Here is a 19,517-nt window from a genome sequence, read left to right on the forward strand (position 1 = left end):
AAGGATTCACGATCCCTAGCTGGCTGCGGCAGAATATTTTAGCTCGGTGGGCGTGCTCTCGCTCCACCAGTTCCCTGGTCGCGACCAGACGTCAGGTCAGTGCTTGGTCAACGAGGAGGCGCTTCATGATCGCAACGACATCGCATTTGAAACTCCACTATTGACCTTCTCCTAGACCACCAAGCGAGCCTCAATATTTCCTGTTTGGGACTCTAATTATCCTTCGATTCTTCTTTGTTTTGTTTTCTCTTCCACGATTACCTTCTGACAGGCGTCAGCGAGTCACCCCACCGGCAAGCTACCAGCTCCCCGCGCCTTTATGCAGCAGCAGCAGCTATGTGAAACAACCTGAATAGCTGATTTATGCATTTCACAACGCCGCAATGTCACAACCGACAGGGCGAGGAGCAAGAAACCCAGGGAGCTTTTCTCCCATGGTGACCACGAACACAAACAATCTGCCGCATCCGCACTCTGCAACGAGCACAACCAGGCCTCCTCTCCGTCGTGTAGATTCATCTTCGTCTGAAGACGGGACTCCTGTTACGATATCCAAAACTCGGACGCAGCAGCACAACCAGAATATCACCGCGCATGCAAACGCGGCTGTCCCTATAATTGCCCCTCCAAGACCACCATTTTATTCGAATTCAACCGCGAATTCCAGCACAGGAAGCTTGACCAATTTCTCGAGACCGACACCTCCAGCGCAGTCTCGTGCTGATCTGCCATTGAGAAATGCGTCGCCATTAATCGGCGGAACAAGGCCATCTCCTGTCGGTACGGAGAGTAGCACAGGTAGTTTCATTCGAGGGCACGGGAGAAAGCACTCGCATACACAAGGATCATTTGAGCCGTTTCTACCTTCAACCTTGGAGACTTCGAATCTGGGAAATATGGCAAACACTTCGGGATTGACTGCGAGCCAGATAGCTGCCCAAGCTGCGATGCAACATCAATCGCATAATCGACAACGATCACAGACAGTACCATCACAACACCAAGATTCAAGTTCGAGTAACTCCAGCAGCCGGAGACCAAGTCGGGTTGGCGGGCCCACGAGTCCACCAGTGTTGAGCTTGACAGAAGCGTCAGGGCCGAGGGACAATGGTTTTGGCGGACAGGTATATCATAACGGACTTCTGGCAGGTGGAAATCAGAGTGCTGCCCAAACAGCGGCCAATGTGGTGTTTCCAAAATCCCCTGTTTCGTCACCAATCCACCCGCCGGACTACGACCCTCTACGGTACCAACAAGATAAGCCTGTAAAGGCGGAGAAAAGTAAAGTGAAACTATTCTCTAGACCAGGAAAGATAGGTATAAGTAAAGACAGAGAGGCCAGAGCCGGAGCCCTACCAAGTCCTAGTAAGATGGCCAACTTTACCATGCAGTCGCTCTCCTCGCTGCAAAGAGGAAACTTTAGTACCAACACTTTGCCAGATCCCATGTCGAGCGCCGCTAGTATGTATAGCATGGCCAATTCTTCTTCGGCGACTATCCGGGCAGTAGATACTTCTTCGGAAAAAGAATCAAAAGATGGCAAACATAAGCATCATTTCTTATCCCGCCAGAAGCACAAGCTTTCGAGTAAAGATGAACACCATCTGCCATTGTCATCGGCGGCGAGTAATTCCAGACCAGCGGATCCAAGTGCTCCAAGCAGTTTATATAACTTCAACCTGCCTCCTAGTCCGGCGCCAACGACGACCACTTTTGCCAAGAGTATGAGCGGATTAGATTTGAGACACGGTGGAAGAGCGTTGAGAGAAAAGAAGAGAGAAGAAAAATCGGATGCGTTGAGGGAGAGTGAGTTGTCATATCAAAATAGTAATGAGTGGCCAGGCCCGTCAAGTTTGGGTTCCGGTGCAGGTTCATATCTAGGTTCTTCTATGGGTGGTTATCAGGGTAGTATATATGGTGTGGAGACTCAGCAGGATTTGAGCAAGTATGGGTTGAACAATATGCAGGCTGACGATGCTTGGCCGTTTTTGAGGGCAAAGCTTTTGATTATTTTTGAGGGAGAGGATCTGAGATTGCCGGTAGAGGATTTCAATCGGCTCGTCACGTAAGTTTATATCTCTGGGGTAAAGTACAATGCTTACGATTCAGTATCCACCTCCAACGCTGCATACAAAAGCGTGCACCAAGTCTTGTCGTTGAAGATCTGAGAGATTTACTCGCTACCGGGTTTAGTTCCCTAGATCAGACACTTCGACGGACTCCTGATGAGCGACTGATTCCTCATTTGGTAGAAATGTGGCTATTTACCTTCACATCCATTCTACCATATATGCAGGCAGTTTTCCTCCCATTAGACCTAGAGTTCAGTGGCCATGGTCCGCTGATGCCAATGGAAACTGCTCGAGAATTCTGGGGCGCTCTTCCATCGCCTTCAAATGCCAGCGTATCAGCTGGTCAAGCTCTCGAAGTACGTCGGATCGTACTCGTAGCTTATCGAGATACCGTCATCTTACCAAGATTCGACACACTCAAAACAATATTCTCTCGTCTCTCACTAGAGTCTATATCTCTCTCCCTTCCAGCCGGCGACACTCTCTCCACCTCCCCCGACTCATACGGCCGTCCCTCAACAGCAATGTCCCTCGACCCAGCCCACGCCTCCTATGGCTCCCAAGCCACCACCCTCCTAGGCGGCGGCTCCTCAGGCGACGGCAGCGGCAACCGCTCCCGCGCCATCTCTAACGTCTCGCATGGCTCCGAATCCAGCGGTCACGGCCTAAACTCCCTCCCACCACCCCCTCAACGTCCCTTCACCCCCTCATCCACCCACCCACTCCACCGTCAGCGCGAGAAAACAGTCGAAGACTCGAGTAAACAGTTGACAGAAACGGTGGGACGCATGTTACAGTGTATGAGCGTGCTTACTAGTGTGGGGATTGGAGGCGGTGGGGATGAAAGCAGTCAAAGGAAGATGGAGGAGCTGGGACGAGCGTTGAAGTTGAATTGGCTTGGGAGGGGGAGGATGGGGAGGGATCGACGGGGGTTGGTGGGGGCGAGGGTTACGGGGAGTTTGGCGGGGGGAAGGACGGGTATTGTGGCTTGATGGTGGGCTTGTTGCTTGACTTGTTGTGGGTAAGGGTCGTTATGTACATGGGGTGGTGGGATTTTGTGACTGGCGTTATGAAGCTTTATCATGGGGTCTGGTTTCGGAAAAGGCGTACGGAATGGGATACCCCGTTGTTGGGTCTGACAGAATTTACGGAATAAGATATTGTAGTCACAAAACTTTGGATAGCTTAAATATGAACAGCTTACTCTCTTTGTTTTGTCTCCTGCTTCATTTCATCATCCTTCGACGAAAAGCACTTCTTCCTTACGAAACCATCTGTTATCTCATCACTCTTTCAGTCCCTGATACCCAGTTGTAGAAGATCGAGTTACTCACTTTGTTATAAACAGAACATACCTAGCAATTAGCTTCCCAAATAGAATACATATCTATCCTACAGAACCCCTTTCTTTAAATTCATTTAAGCCTCAAGTGGTACTTTGGTTAAAGCAATTGATGAAATATAGGATTTTCATAAATCACTTTCTCTAAATGACATATCGTGATTGCCACTTCTCTCATACATCACAACACCACGAAAACGCTTTTGCTTTGCTGGTCTGGGTGAATGAGCGATTGGATGTGTCTATATGCGGCTCACTTGCGTTTATCCTACCGTGTCACCTTATTGTAGATTTACACTTTTCTCTCTCTTTTTCCTTAAGGGGGGGTTGCAGATTGGGATTTAGTTTCCGAAAAAAGGGAATTTGTGTGGTGCGATTGGTAAATTCCGTGTATGATTTCTTCCTTTCTATACTCAACCTAACAAATCTTCTTGATATAATAAACCTTCTCGACAACCCCTATCACATAAAAGCAATAATCTCACATCGACACAAAATTCGCAAAACCACATATCTTGAGATGAAAATCGCTATATAACCTCGCGAAGGACAAGATAAATGTCCCTCCGTCACCTACGCCGCTAATCTTTCCTGAATGATAAGTCGACTTGCTTTTAAGAGCTCATTTACTTGAAATAATTGACGGAATAGTAATAATGTTCCACTAAATATACGAAATTTCGTCAACTTGATCAAGGAAATATCGTGTTACGACGACCACTTATTTTATCCTCCGCGAGAGGACCTAGCAGAAACACTAATATAGGTCTCTGTGTGTTAGCTTGAAGTAAGTCAGTTGATATAGTTTCTCGGGGAATAGAAATTGTTATTACCCTAATGGGGGTGTGCGTCTTTTCATACTTGCATTTCTGGTCGGATATTACGGCATCAGGGGTGCATGTGAATTGTGGCAAGGTGCTGAGTACGGAGCCTCATTTAGGCCGTACATGCTGGTATATATAAAGTCCTCTCACTTCCCTTTATCTCTTCTTTACTTGAACAAGTAATACTATTCATTTAGACCCTACACTTTAACCTCTTCTGATACTCAACAGCATTGTATTGTTATCTTATTGTTAGTTAGAGTTTTTATTTGCTAAAAATAAGTTACGACCATAGAAAACGGGAAGTGTAAATCTGAAAAGAATTTGAGGACTCGGGAGTTGGACATGACCTATCTTTATTATTTAAGATCAACTTATTATGAAAGATATTGAAATATATTAACCACCCATCACAAAATTGCAAGTCAATTTTACCGTGACTGAACTCCATAAGCACGTTACCTTAGTTACCATAACAGCCAATGCATTTCGCTGGCCATGTATGTCACAGAGAAACCAAGACCACCCCCTATAAAATATCGACAATCGAAGAACTCTTTCATCATCACTACTCTACCCATCTCCCTCCCTCTCACTCTCCCCCATCTTCCTTTCAATACCTCACACCCACCGGCACAAACAACGCCTCCTGCGCCGCAACCCTCCGATTCTCCTTCTTCTTCCTCATCCCCAAGAACGTAGCAAGCGCGAGCAACAAACTAGGAACACCAACACCAAGTCCTACCGCAAGAGCGATGATATCAGATTGTGAAAGCCCCTTTTTCTCTTCTGTGGTCGCTGGACTTGAGTTTGGACTTGGGGTTGAAGTAGGCGTAGCTTGTACCACCGCACCCCCACTCCCCGTGTTCGGCGGATTGTTCGTCGATGGTAATGCATCAGGCGAAGTCGTAGGGACACTAACAACACTCGCACCCCCCGTCGTTGTAGCTTTACTCGTCGCTACAGCAGAAGCGACCTCCACGTTCGCAGTAGCACAATATCCATCGTAAAGCGCCAACGCGCCTGTAACCTCCGACGGAAAGTTACTACACTTACTTGAGACACAGCTACTGATATAGGAGCTCGCCGGCGCCGCGTTGTCTTTACCGCAATAGCAGAGATTTTTGGCGGAGCAGCTACATTGGAGTTCTTGCGCTAGGTCGTAGTAGCCGGAGTTCAAGCCGCAGGTCCAGAGGCCGCCGTTATACCACTTAATGGGTCAGCTTCGGGATAAGGGAATGAGAAGAGAGGAGGTGGGCCTACTAGACAGCCGGCTGCGCAGGGTCGGATTGTACTGTATGCTGGTGCGGCCCAAATGGATACTGAGCCTTGAGGACCGAGTGTTGTTGTTGCTGCGAAGGACGGGTGGAGGTATACTGATAGAAGAACCAGAAGAGCTTCGTACATTGTTGTGACGGTGGCAGGGTTAAAGCCCAATATCCTCGCGATTTGGGAGAAACAATGCTTGTATTAGGGATACTTGAGGATGAATATCAGGAGAACAAGAAAACGGAAAAAATTCAGAGGAAGAACAAAACGGATCGTCGGCTGTGACTGATGTATATCTTGTACAGCATAGATAAGATATAAGGAATAAGACTTGCATTCTACTTCGTCCGTCCAATTCGCTTCTTCTCCAATCATCCAAGATCCTGATGGCTTTTAGGGCTTTTCTTGGTCTCCTGAAAAAGAAAATTATTGCAATTGATAGAACGTGGAAATAGGGCTGAGTTCTAGATGCTCTTGGCGTTATAAAAACCAGGGGCATATGGAATGCGCAACGAGATGGCTTTTGCCCAGCCATTGTTCCAAGAAAGTGATTGGCTTCGCACGGGGAATACCCAGAAAAGAGGCTGCTTTGCTGGGATTATGCGAATGTATGTGTTCGGAATTAGATTAGGGGCTGGAAGATGAGTGATTGTTTCGATTGAGGGTCTGGTGGAAGCGAGTGCATACGTTGTAACGATAGAAATGTAGGATCGTGGAGACTCTTTCCCAATGCTAATCGAGTGCAAGGTGTCAATTTAGGAGAGTTCATTTCAGGATCAGGACTTCCAGTCTCAAAACTATCACTTACAATGGTGACATATTTAGAGTAAATGAGTGCACGGAAATGAAGATCTATAAGAAGTCAACGAATGCTCGCAAAGTGGAAAAAATGGAGTTTTAATAACGTAGATGATTTTCGTTATCTCTGAATTATCCATAATTTCTTATAGGCTACTTGAGATGCCTCAAATCTCAATGACTCTGTACGGAATTCTCCAAGTTTAATGACAGTAGTTACTTGCGAAGAACCCATGTCTCATTCTAGAAGATTTGATCAATCCTCTGGTCTGATGCGTGGAATTGAAACTGCAACGTGACTAAATGCGTATGCGTGTGGTCTCGCAAACTGTCATAATGTGCGTAGCTGAATCGACACAAGTCTTAATGAAACAGAATTGTAAGATGATTGAGTTGCGCTTCATACAAGTTCTCAATGCTTCGCAAGAGATATGTTGTGCAAATACATTCTGGAAAGGGTCGCACAAGAGGGGACATGAAGCACGACATAGTGGGGCAAAATGACCTTCTCACTCGCAAACCTTCTTGACATCGTGCCGATTTCAACTATTCGGTCGCCCAATTGGCTTCGAGGAGTGGGATGGCAAAGTCGAGAAAATATAGGAGTGTTATAAAATATGATGAGGTTCTTCAAAGCCCTTAACTGAACCGAAAACACGGAAGACAAGAACAGAATAAAGCATCATGACTAACGAAACTCCAAAGAAGAAATGGATCATGAACGCCTTTGCAATGTTTGCACCTGGACATCTCTCCCCCGGTAAGATGCCTTTTCGCTTTAGGAGTGTTCAATATAGCAATTGCTAATTTTCTAAGGACAATGGAAGCATCCTGATGACCGAGCCGGGAACTATACTGATTTAACGTACTGGACTGATCTGGCAAGAATACTTGAAGCTGGAAAGTTCCATGGTCTCTTCTTAGCAGATGTATTGGGAATATATGATGTTTATAAAGGCCCGGCCAATAGCACTCCAGCGCTGGAATCAGGATCGCAATTCCCAATTGGAGATCCATTGTAAGTGGGCCTCAATCGCAGAGCAGACGAATCTTTATTGAGCTTGTCAATAGTTTGCTCATATCCGCCATGGCTGCGGTGACAAAGTCCTTATCATTCGCAATCACTGCATCGACAAGCTATGAAAATCCATATGCAACTGCGAGAAAATTCTCCACACTAGATCACCTCACCAAGGGACGAGTAGGGTGGAATATCGTAACATCTTATTTGGATAGTGCCGCCAAAGCTTTCGGACTGGATGAGCAGATACCTCATGATGAAAGATATGCCCGAGCTGAGGAGTATCTAGAGGTAGTGTATAAGCTTCTAGAAGGAAGCTGGAAGGACGACGCGCGTGTTCAAGACTTGCAAACTGGGAAGTATAGTATAGCAGAGAAAGTCAGAGCAATTGAACATAACGGAAAGTATTATAAATGCAATGCTACTCACCAGCTGCATCCATCAATTCAACGCACTCCATTCATTCTCCAAGCCGGTGCTTCAACGGCAGGCAAGAATTTTGCAACAAAACATTCTGAAGCCATGTTCCTCCCCGGACTTGATCCACACAAAATCCGGAAGGAGGTTGATGCCATCCGCGAGCAGGTGGTTTCCCATGGGCGATCTGCTGATAGTCTCAAGATTCTTGCCGGAGTCTTGGTGATAGTTGACGAGACAGATGAGAAGGCGCAAGCGAAATACGAGGAGTATCTGAAATATGCCGATCTGGAAGGTGCGGCGACACTGTTTGGTGGGTGGACAAACCACGACTTGTCAAAGTACGGTGAAGATGACGATTTCAAATTTACCGGAAGCGGTGCCATTCAATCGATGGTAAACACCTGGTCTGCAACCATTCCTGGAACAGATGGTATCAAATGGACGCGTCGAAGGGTATTGCAAGAGTTGGCTATTGGCGGCGCACATCCAAGAGCCATAGGATCTCCTCAAACTGTTGCCGACAAGCTGCAAAAATTTATCGATGAAGCAGGTATTGATGGCTTCAACCTTTCATATGCGGTGTCTCCAGGCAACTTCGAAGACATGATCAAGTACCTTTGGCCTGAATTGAGGAAGAGAGGTGTGTTCTGGGATGATTACGAGAAGGAGGGAATCTCGATGAGGGAGAGTTATTTAGGTGACGGGAAGGGTGCTAGGCTGCGTGAGGACCATCCTGGTGTAAATTATAGATGGGTGGATTGAAACAAGTGTTTGACAAAATGAAAAGATTTTGTCACAAAGAGAGTCTGTCGACTCATGAAGTCGACGATAAAGAGACCCTCGAAGTCACGTGAACACATCTTCATCCTCAAAATACGATATCTAGATATCGTCTTTGTGAGTAGGCTCATGAATGTATGATTAAAAATCAAGTATATGATAGCTTTGATGAAGAAGTAGCTTCTGGGAAGTATATCAAATCGACTGGCTACAAATTACCACGTGCAAGCTTGAATTGTCTCTATTCAGATTTCGATCTCTCCTCTTATCGATAAAGCTCACAAACTGGGTGGATGGACCCTTTGCGGTCGATCGTTCGATTCAGCAAATGAAGCGACGTTCAATTGTCATTCAAGCATGCACCCCTGTCAATTACCCCACTACGTATCCCCTACGTGCATCAACGACCTCATCACCTCATAGGTACTGTTGATGCATATTCGGAACCAAGCTTACAAATAGAAGTACATATTCCTCCACACAAGCCTGATTGCGTTTCTCGTACCTTTGTCTCCTCTACCCCGCAGTAATACATGCTGTCCCCAAGAAGTCTCCTCACATCAAGCATCTTCAGACAGCTCAGACAAGCTGTTCCCCGTCCAAACAATCGAACGTTCTCAGCTACGTCACGCATCATGGCGCAGGAATACAAGTTGAAGGGACTTACCAGTCTTGATTTGAAGGCTGGTGAGAAGAGAGAGGTTGAGGTAGAGGGCATCGAGGAGGGAAAAGTACTATTGTGTAATGTTGGAGGAAAGACATCTGCTATTGGAGCCAGATGTACACATTATGGAGCTCCATTGGTGAAGGGTGTCTTGACTGGTGATGGAAGACTTACTTGTCCATGGCATGGAGGTGAGAATACCCACATGTTCCCAACGTTTTCATGCGCTAATATATCCTAGCATGCTTCAAAGCTTCGAATGGAGATATCGAGAACGCCCCTGCAATTGACGCCCTTCCCTCCTTTGAGCTCTCTGAAAAGAGTGGTGGTGTCTATGTTACAGGCGAGGAATCAGCAATCAAAAACAGCCGAAGAAAGCCAAAGCTGAGAGTAAATGGCAAAGCACCAGAGAAAGTGGTTGTCGTCGGTGGTGGAAGTGGAGCCCTTGGAGCAATCGAGGCTCTACGCGAAGGTGGATTTACTGGTGGAATCACAATGATTTCAAGTGAAGGCCATACACCATACGACAGAACCAAGCTCTCTAAAGCTCTGATCGATGACCACTCAAAGATCGCCCTCAGAGACGAAGATTGGTTCAAAGATGCCTCTGTGGACGTTGTCTACGACCAAGTCACCGACATAGTCTTCGACGGCAAGAAAGTCGCAACCAAGAGCGGAAACTCCTTCTCCTACACCAAACTCATCCTGGCAACCGGCGGATCCCCCAAGAACCTTCCCCTCCCCGGCTTCAAAGACCTCGGAAACATCTTCCTCCTCCGCACCATCCCGCACGTCAAAGAAATCGTCTCAGCAATCGGCTCCAAAAACAAGAAGATCGTAGTCATAGGCTCCTCCTTCATCGGCATGGAAGTTGCCAACGCAACCTCAAAAGACAACACCGTAACAGTAGTCGGCATGGAATCCGCACCCCTTGAACGCGTAATGGGCGCCGAAGTAGGCAAGATCTTCCAATCCCAACTCTCCAAGAGCGGCATAACATTCAAGCTCTCCGCGGGCGTCGAAAAAGCCATCCCCTCATCCACCGACTCCTCAAACGTCGGCGGCGTCGTCCTCAAAGACGGCACAACCCTCGAAGCCGACCTCGTCATCCTCGGCATCGGCGTCTCCCCGCAAACATCATACCTTCAAGATAACGACGCCGTACAGCTGGAGAAAGACGGCTCCCTAAAAACAAACGAACACTTCCAACTCGACGGCCACAAAGACGTCTACGCCATCGGCGATATAGCCACGTACCCGTACCACGGCCCTGGCGGCAACGGCACACCCACACGCATCGAACACTGGAACGTCGCGCAAAACGCAGGCCGCGCAGCCGCAAACCACATTCTCCACCCAGACTCCGACCCTAAGCTCTTCACGCCGATCTTCTGGTCCGCGTTAGGCAGTCAACTTCGCTACTGCGGCGCGACGCCGAATGGTTGGGACACGCTCACCCTGAAAGGCGAGCCAAACGAGGGCAAGTTCGCGGCGTATTATAGTAAAGGCGATACGGTTGTGGCGGTTGCGACGATGGGGATGGATCCGATTATGAGTCAGGCGAGTGAGTTGATGAGACGGGGGGTTATGCCTAGTAAAGGGGAGATTGAGGGGGGAGTGGATATTCTGGGTATTGATGTCCCTGCGTTGTGAAGTTTCGGGGAGGGGATGTGTGCTGATTTTGGGTGTTTGTAGGTGTGGATTTGGGGAATGGGAGGGGGGTGAGGGCAGCTTTGTGAGAGGATTGGGGTGACTTGAGTCCTAGAGGAGTCGGGTGGGATAGTAAGATCAAAAGATTTGAAGTAGATAGCGTGGTAATCAAAGTTTTGTCAATATCGCTTTAAACACATGATGATTGAAGTATCATCATCGCATCCTCCCTCGGACCTCGCTTAACAACCATTTCATAACCCCTACCTTGAGTTATGAGTTCATCTACAGTATATATCGGGCTACTTCATGAAGAGTCTTGCTGTTCCATCTGGGGTATGGGGTAACTACAAAATTCTACATGGTAAGGGCGGTAAACAGAATGTCCTCACAGCGCAGCCATTGAAATAATTATCATTATATTAATCCCACCCTCCTGTCCTTTCCCCCCGCTTAGTTATTCACTCACGCTTCCTCCTCGTTTTCTTTTCGCCTAATGAAATCAATCTATACCTACTAATCTCATCCAACCACTCTCCTCTAAGAATACACTCCCGCCATCTCTGATCCTCATACCCAAAGCAGCTTCATAGCAATCTCATCCATCCAACGCAACAAACAAAAAATGGGTATCCCAATCCACAATCAACCAAAAAAACACATGTGTATGTACGTGTGCCTACCCAACCGAAACACCATCCAATTCCAGCCCCTAAAATCGCAGGGCTGGTCAGACCAAAAGCAGAAGTGACGCCTATGCAGATGCCTACGCGTTGATTGTGACAAAAGAAAAACGTGATGCGATGAACGACTAAGACAGCCTAACTCTTGACTCAATCTGTGGTCATGACTCATTCTCTTCCTCCCCCAGAACCTCAAGTAACGCAGCACGATCCACATTATCAGCCGTGACTTTACTAGGCGGTCTCTCGATTCTCTTCACGAACCCAGGAATGGGACCTTTCTGATTAATCCCCGGGGCTCTGCCCATGAACGCCTTCAGAGGATCTTGTGGGGTGGTTGGTGATTTCGCCGGACTAACGCCCCAACGACCAAAGACCCAGCCGCCGAGTTTGTTACCGAGACGATTGTTGTTATTATTATTATTATTGTGATTAGGATTATCGGTGGAGCCGCTGGACGAGATAGAGCGGGCGTCTGAACGATCGTTTTGAATGCTTGAGCGGAGATAGGATGTACTGTCGTGAGTACTTCGTGTGAGAGTTGGGCGTGCAGTAACTGCGGTGTTGACTGAGACTATGGAGGATGGAGTGCCAGAACGAGGACGATACATTGATATACCGGACTTGATCGTCAATTGTGATGGACGTGATTTGAGCGTATGAATGTCTAGGCCAGATACTGATATAATGGATTCGTGAGAAGTTGTCCGTCTGAGTGTTGGCCGGTATGGACTATCCCACACATCAACTTGACTTGCCGATGATAGGTAATCAACATTGTTGGAGTCATCCGTGAAGCTCGTATCAAGATTTAAAGTAGGAGTACCAAGATCCTGAATTTCATGAACGTCGTCATCCTCCTCTTTAATGATACTGTGCGGTTGAAAGTTGATTGGCAAGTTTCGCGTAGAAACTTCTGATCCTCGCTTTCTGTGGAATGGAGCGATTTGTGGAGACATTGGATCGATACTAGATCCTGGTGAGGTTGGACGTGATGAGTCCAGATCGTAACCGCCTAGTCTATCAAAAAGCATACTGTTTCGATATGCAGATTGAGGTGATGAGGGCACTGAAGATGGTGCAAAGTCCGACATCTGGTTGGATGATTGGACAGACCATCGATTACTGGCTGGAGTATGCGGCCCAGGAATGGTGACGGACGTCTGTGACAGTATTGCGCTGGCGGCATCGGGGCCTCGAGGTGTTCTTGGAGATCTTGGCGATTGAAGGTCTCTGGATGATTGAGATAATCTTGGAGGAGTGAACGTTGCCATGTTGAGCGAGACCCGCTTTTTCTTTGGTCTTCGCAGCTCCTCCTTCTTCGAGTGGTAGTGATGATGAATGTGTAGCTCTTGAGACACAATTGGAGGTTCAGAAGTACCAGGAAGACGTTGCGATGACGCTTCCCTTTCTCTGTCAGCCTGAGAGAGCTTAGGGTAATTACCCTTGATATCTGTGAAGCTGTCAAGCTCCGCTCGCAGATTAGCTGGGACTGTCGAACCGCCCCCCCTCTCAATAGGTTGATGTAGGAGAAGTTGCTCCCGTAAAGCCTGAACCTCATCATTTGAATTCATCAACATTTCCCTCAGCTCCATAATACCCATCTGCAAATTGGCATTGTCTTGAAGTATATCCTTGACGAAGTGTGAAACGACATTGGTACCGTTCTTTGGACCACCTGTCGTAGCTGTAGCCTTCAGCCGTCCGACCGTGGTATCCAGCTCTTTCTCAACAAGCCTTTGTCTTTCCATACGACCGAGTACCTCCACATGTCGCTCCCTTTCTTCCCTAGCCTCCCGCTCTATTCGTTCAAGCTCATCTTGCAAATCACATATACCCCTTTCCGCCTTTTTCCATCTCTGGATAGCTGAGCGTTCCTCTACCTCTGATTTGAGCACAGTGTTCTTCAGTACGTCTTGCTCCTCTTCCAAGCCCGCAAGTTGCAGCTCAAGTTCGTGTGTCCGCGCAGCCAAAGTCTCTAATCTCCGCATCTCTTGGCGAGTCGACTGAAGTGTGGTTTCGAGCGACTTGATATATGTCTCGGACTCGACAGCGGTGGTGTTGAGCCCTTCGAGCTGGTCAAGAAGAGTTTTGTTTTCTTGCGCATTCTTCTCGTTCGCATCCTCCAGCTCCTTCTTCTCCGTCTCGAGTTGCTCTATTTTCTCCGTCATATCCAAGCGATCTCGCTCGGCATCTTGCATGTACTGCTCATGGCGGACAAGAAGAGCCTGTAGTGCGAAGGTCAGTGACTTGCACATCTCGAATTGTTCGCATGATCTTGAAAAGAATTTGTGTCGAGCAATGCTTGACAACCCTCTGCAGTTCTGGTACTAAGGGTAAAGCTAAAGCTAGCGCTTGCTTGCTGAGATTAGAGGCGTTCTTCTCCCCATAAATATTCTTCCACATGCAAAGGTATTGACATCAACAAAACAAAAAAGCTTGTACGATGACCCAAACCTCAGGATGTATCCTCAGAAAAAACGATGGTACAGAACAAAGGGTCGAACGAGGAATGTGACGTACCTGGCCTAGGGTGGCAGCCGTATGAACTTCCTTCTCCAAATCGTCTAGCGCCGAGCAGTTATGATTCAGAAATGCGCAATCTTTCCGGCCACAGCAACACTCGAGATGGCGTGTGGAAGTGGTACTGGGAGGAATGTGACCGATTAAGAGTTCCAGCGCATCTTTTTCCACCGTCGCTATCGCCATCTTTCGTGACCCGCTCGATATATAACACGTCGTTGTACATCCACACGTCCTACCGAGGCGTTTTTGTGTTCGTTGGGTCGCGTCGCACATGCACCATAGTTGCGAATTCGTGAATATGAATGAGTCGGGTTTATTCAAAAGAGAGTGGTCACCGTCGATCCGGTGGGATGATGTTATTGTTTAGAAGTCGTATTGGGGGTGGTGAATTATGGAGGGGAAAGGTCCCTTGTGAGAAGGAAGGAGGTTGGGAATTGGATGAATGGAGGTGGTCACTTGCTTCGTTACTCACTCAATCCCACCTGCTCGCTGCACCGACCAACTCCCAATCGAGACTCTCCACCCTGTCATTTGCGAAAGCCCACCGAAACCAGGCTTTGGCCCACCAAACAACCTTTGGCTTCAGGCACACGCCCAATCATCTTCTTCCGCCCGCTCAAGACCCGACCAAGTATTCCGGTAGTGACCGTGCTCTTCCCAGCCTCTCCACAGATAATAATAAACTGTAAGATTGTTATGCAGAAAAATTTACAAGCGCGTTTGTTTTCTTCACTTGTTGTTATTGGCAAATTGTTGCTTATTTCTGAGTAGGCCGGCTGAGCTTCCAGAGCTCCAAGAAAGAATGGGGAACCATCTTGGTTATTCTATTCGAAGAGAACGTGGAAACATCAAGAGACCGACGAGGACGAGTATATCGCCACGCCATGCACGATGCAGGTGGCCGTTGAGCACCGCATGGAGAGCCTGTCTTCCGGAACAGCTCATTTAGATACGGAAACAGTTCTGAGATCTGACTATTGATGAGAAAACGTCGACCAACCTGAGCACATTGCGATAACCAGACGGATCACGACTCTATTGAGATCGACATCACTGTTGGTGTAGTGATAGCGTCCTACGAATAGTTCCCTCGAACCTGTCGAGATCTACGAGAACACGGGCAGACGGCAACTGCGTTGTATGGAAGAAGCGTAAACAGTCGGGTTCTCCGAAGACTGGCGGCGTCTCAAGCAACACGGTTCCTGTGCCAAAGTCCGAATCAACTATGTCGCAAGAACATCGTCAATAACCATGTTCAGCTTTCTTTCCACAGTCTGTTTCCGGCCAGGTATCTTGTACTCCAGGATCTACTACCCGCTGAACGTGTTTTATAGCATTTCCCCGGAAACCGAAGGCTTGGTACTCGATCCGTTGCACGATGAGAATGAGAAGTACTACAGATCTCGTAGAACTTGAGATTCCGTCCGCACGTCCGAGAAGGCTGTCTGCAAGATACACCCTGTGTTGACTGAGAAACCGGATGCTTCCTGTTTGCCTCGATCATTGTGTGTGTAACATGTTATTTATCAAAGTGATTCGCAAGCTAATGCTTGGGACTCTTACAGCAATCATTCGCTCGAACACCTCAGACTGGTTGCGACCATATTCGATAGACACATCACACTCGGGTATTGATGCTCGATGCAGAGCGACAGGTGCTCCGTCGAACTCAAACTTCATCATTCAGATCGCCGTTTCTAGGTGTATCCTGAATGACATGGCCTCAAATTGGTGTACGAACGCAATGAACTCTTTCTTTGTGTCCTTGTTTCCGCCATCGATCGTATGTATCGTTTTCACATGGGAGTGCCGCCCGGATTCCCTGGGCTCTCTACCAAGTGTTCAGTAGCTATTGGGCCATTTTTTCCATTTCACTCAACTTGGAGTACTAGCCGCTGTCCACGGATTCGAGTGTGGGAGACTGTTGTGCCTGGAGATGTCCCGAGGCTCGAGTAACTCGACATGAGAGGATCGTCAGCTTACTGACTATGCGTACTCCTCAATCATTCTTATCATGCATTTCCGTGGAGAATCCCATCTCAAGCTGACGCAATTCCGAAATCGCATCCCTCTGCACCTCTGCATGGGTCATTTCGTGTGTTTTTTTCGACACCTCCACTCACACTCTAGTCAGATTGTTTCCACTTCTCTGCTTGAGCTTGTTATTCCGTCTGGGGAAGACCCGCAGCGTCTCGGCCATTGTGGGGTGAACGCACATGTCGTTATTCAGAGAATTGATCATCTCGATCATGGCGATGGCCCGGCTCCGGCATGGTCGTAATGAGTTCGGCTTAACCTGACATCATGTTATGCGTTCTTCTCAATGAGTACCCGGAAGATTGGAATGACATCAAACAGTATGAAGGTGGCCGTGAGAAGATGTGATAGAATTTTGCTGGCTAAAAAGGTTTTTTTACCATGACTTTTATCAAAGAGCATTTTGGAGCGTGCCAGAGATTTTATATTTCATGTTAGGTACCGGCCTCGCATTCCACCTATCAACAAAGGCCGGACAGAAACGTCCTGCTGGAATTGAACTTCGGGATCTAATACAAAGTGAAGAGAAGCCGGAATAAAGGTCCTTAGCCTGACGAAATACCGAATTTCGGCATCCTCCACATCACTTCAAGCCGGACCGGACGTCCTGGCGGAATGACTAGCACTCATGTACGGATTGCTGAAACATCCTATCACAAACGCATCACAGTTTGCTTCTGGCATTTTTGATACAACCAACTCGGATGGAATTTCCCTTCCAAATAATGACTAAAGAAGGCTACATCATCTCACTTCTGATACGGAAATCACCTTCTCAGGCTATGATTTGCTCATGGTGTCGACCCTTCAAAGGACAAACCTCCCGGTTATGCAGGAATGCAGATCAGTGTACCTGAACCGGGCGCACACCCACGAATGAGAAAATGCATGGAAAGTTCAATGTCGTTGGAAGAATACTAAGTCGATGCAGCTAAAAAAAATACTAATGCGTCAAGAACGAGAGATCTAAGGAAAATATTGCAGATAACGCAATTTCATTCGGATGGCTATGATACTGTGAGAGAGCAACTCAAGCCAAAAGACAGTATATGGAATTGAACAGTCTCTAACCGTTGATTCCAGTCACGTTATGTTACCGATGAAAAGCTCGATCGATCGATCAGTTCCCCCCAGGTTCCAACTCAAGGGAATTGTTCTCTCGCTTCCCAGAACCCAAGAGGTCCTGTGCCTCGACCTCCAGACGACGTTGGCCAACAAGAGTCGCATTCAGGGAGTGATCGGCAGACAATGGTGCTTCAAAAGGCGCGTACGACGGGAGTTCCCTGCCAGGTTTTTCGTGCACCCGGAAGTCATGACGCACCGCCACACCTGGCCTTTCACCAGAACTGTGGCTGACCACGATTTTCCATGCCAAGGTTCCAACTTTTGATGGGGAACTTGGAATCGGATGGCGAAAAAGCCAATCACGACAAAGAAACATGTTTGAAGGGGTACACAGAATTCATCAGGAACCCTGTTATGGGTCAGAAATGGGTCCCAAAGGAGCTTCGCTCCAACTTACCCCTGCGAGTTTGAACCGTTAGGAGGAAAGGTCCGCGTGGGATTACTCTGACGACGTCAGCCTTATCCAGGGTGAAGTATATGAATATATCCAGATTCCTCATACCAAGCCCTGGCAGTTCACCAATTTCACCAAGCACAGCCAAAGGTTTACCCTTATAAAGTCCAGCCACACTTCAAACTTCGAACTTCATACCACCCATCATAAAACACTCTCAACATACAGAGCACATCCAACTACAAGACAAGATGGCCGTTCCAACCATGGCAACCAAACACAGTCCCCAGGGACCACCAGACCGAGCATTCGCTCTCCAAAAATACCTACTCCTCCACTCTCAACAAGACGCTCTACATAAACACATTTCTGAAATCTCACCTCCATCACCAACAACCTCACGCTACTCTCCGTCATCACGCTCCTCATCTACCTCATCAGCATCTTCAGACCCATTCGGAGCTCGCTCTCAGCCGACCCTCCTAACAGAATCCCCATCAACACGACCAACACTACATCATCGTCGGTCTTCTCTCCCGGATCTTTCTACCGATGCTACGCTCGAAGAGATCATGAAAGAACAGGATCGCTTGAAGGATGTCAATCTTCAAATTAAGACTACACTTACGGAGCTGCTGAACTGTGAGGGGGTCAGGGGGAATAAAGGGTACAGAATGTGGATCCAGACCCGCCTGATGGATGTTGAGAAGGAGTTGAAGGTTGGACGGTCTCGGAGCTGTGATGAGAGGAGGGTTAGTTTTGATTTGAAGTAGAGATGGATCGATCTACTTGAAAGAAAGGACGGTGATGAAGATGATTTGACATGAGGTCGACGAGGAAGATGATTGAGCAAGGAGATTGTACTACGAAGAATGACGAAGAGCATTGTATGATAGCTCGAGGAGGCGTTTGGATTTATGATACCCCCAGAATGAATATTCTACTTTACTTAGATGTTTATTCGATTTTATTTACAACGATGATATTTTGTTTCAGTCGGATGTTGGGGTTTGATGCTTTGCATGTGCATCCTAATAAATTGCTCTGCCAAGTCTGCCCAGGGACTCGTCGTGAGCATTTTGAGCAAGTTTACGTGTATACTTGCGATTATGTTCTCATGGATGAAATATTGTTATTCACTTGGTTTAATACCTGCTTCAGTCTGGAGTTACCAGCTACAATATCCGACCGCTCCTTTCACGACCCAAACACAACTCATCCATCAAAACACATCTCTCACTCTTATAAATTGTCTTTTCTCACCATGGGATTGATTAATCAGATTCATGTCATTTATTTCTCTATCAGGAAGCATTTAAGAGCTGATGGAATTCGCGCAATTTGAAATGGCTGGTGAAATAAATGGTTGAGGGGGTTCTTTGGTTGGATGATTTGGACTTGTCGAATGTCACAATTCATCACTACTTTATTTTACGATTTCTCCAATTGAGAAAGTATTCTAACTTATTAAGCCAACCTCTTTTTTTCCACAAAAATAATATTTTTCTGGTTCAGCCGTTCTCGTTGTCGTGAGGCGATGCACATGCGTAGAAGCCACCACACAAGCCTTCGAGGCTATCGTCGCTCACAAGTGAACTTCTACAACTTTACACATGCATTCGTTGGCACAATTGTTGTTGTTTGTATATTTTGAAGACGACCACACTCAGTCATTTAGTCAGATACTCTATCTTCGATTTGGCTATTATTTAGCGACGTCTACAGATTTGGATTCGACCCCAGTCTCGAAATACCTAGGTAGCAAGAATACATTAGATGGCACTCCGCAAGGCAGAGTCAGCAGCGAGTTGCCGAGTTGCGATGCTGCATATTGGGCGGTGCTGAGTAAGCCTTGACGATCAAGGTGGTTTTGAACCCAACGTTCACTCCTGTCACTTCACGATCCGCGGAC

The 19,517-nt window shown here is 47.3% G+C and overlaps 6 protein-coding genes across 6 annotated transcripts; 4 read left to right on the forward strand and 2 right to left on the reverse strand.

Annotated features, from left to right (window-relative positions):
• Positions 1 to 383: 383 nt before the first annotated feature.
• Positions 384 to 3,064, forward strand: GLAREA_03413 (uncharacterized protein; the record flags this gene model as incomplete). Its single annotated transcript, XM_008083666.1, has 2 exons — positions 384 to 2,065; positions 2,110 to 3,064. The coding sequence occupies 2 exons, from the start codon at positions 384 to 386 to the stop codon at positions 3,062 to 3,064; spliced, it is 2,637 nt and encodes an 878-aa protein (XP_008081857.1).
• A 1,787-nt stretch (positions 3,065 to 4,851) lies between these two features.
• On the reverse strand, positions 4,852 to 5,645 carry GLAREA_03414 (uncharacterized protein; the record flags this gene model as incomplete). Its single annotated transcript, XM_008083667.1, has 2 exons — positions 4,852 to 5,448; positions 5,502 to 5,645. The coding sequence occupies 2 exons, from the start codon at positions 5,643 to 5,645 to the stop codon at positions 4,852 to 4,854; spliced, it is 741 nt and encodes a 246-aa protein (XP_008081858.1).
• Positions 5,646 to 6,989: 1,344 nt separating this feature from the next.
• On the forward strand, positions 6,990 to 8,508 carry GLAREA_03415 (Bacterial luciferase-like protein; the record flags this gene model as incomplete). The annotated part of the gene is made up of 3 exons (XM_008083668.1): positions 6,990 to 7,065; positions 7,122 to 7,323; positions 7,377 to 8,508. 3 exons carry the CDS (start codon positions 6,990 to 6,992, stop codon positions 8,506 to 8,508), a joined length of 1,410 nt encoding a protein of 469 aa, XP_008081859.1.
• Positions 8,509 to 9,161: 653 nt separating this feature from the next.
• GLAREA_03416 (FAD/NAD(P)-binding protein) lies at positions 9,162 to 10,843 on the forward strand (the record flags this gene model as incomplete). Its single annotated transcript, XM_008083669.1, has 2 exons — positions 9,162 to 9,381; positions 9,432 to 10,843. 2 exons carry the CDS (start codon positions 9,162 to 9,164, stop codon positions 10,841 to 10,843), a joined length of 1,632 nt encoding a protein of 543 aa, XP_008081860.1.
• Positions 10,844 to 11,684: 841 nt separating this feature from the next.
• GLAREA_03417 (uncharacterized protein) lies at positions 11,685 to 14,232 on the reverse strand (the record flags this gene model as incomplete). Its single annotated transcript, XM_008083670.1, has 2 exons — positions 11,685 to 13,751; positions 14,047 to 14,232. The coding sequence occupies 2 exons, from the start codon at positions 14,230 to 14,232 to the stop codon at positions 11,685 to 11,687; spliced, it is 2,253 nt and encodes a 750-aa protein (XP_008081861.1).
• A 3,624-nt stretch (positions 14,233 to 17,856) lies between these two features.
• Positions 17,857 to 18,378, forward strand: GLAREA_03418 (uncharacterized protein; the record flags this gene model as incomplete). The annotated part of the gene is made up of 1 exon (XM_008083671.1): positions 17,857 to 18,378. The coding sequence occupies one exon, from the start codon at positions 17,857 to 17,859 to the stop codon at positions 18,376 to 18,378; it is 522 nt and encodes a 173-aa protein (XP_008081862.1).
• Positions 18,379 to 19,517: the final 1,139 nt, after the last annotated feature.

This window comes from Glarea lozoyensis (genome assembly GCF_000409485.1).
Source record: "Glarea lozoyensis ATCC 20868 chromosome Unknown GLAREA2, whole genome shotgun sequence".
Taxonomy (NCBI): domain Eukaryota; kingdom Fungi; phylum Ascomycota; class Leotiomycetes; order Helotiales; family Helotiaceae; genus Glarea; species Glarea lozoyensis.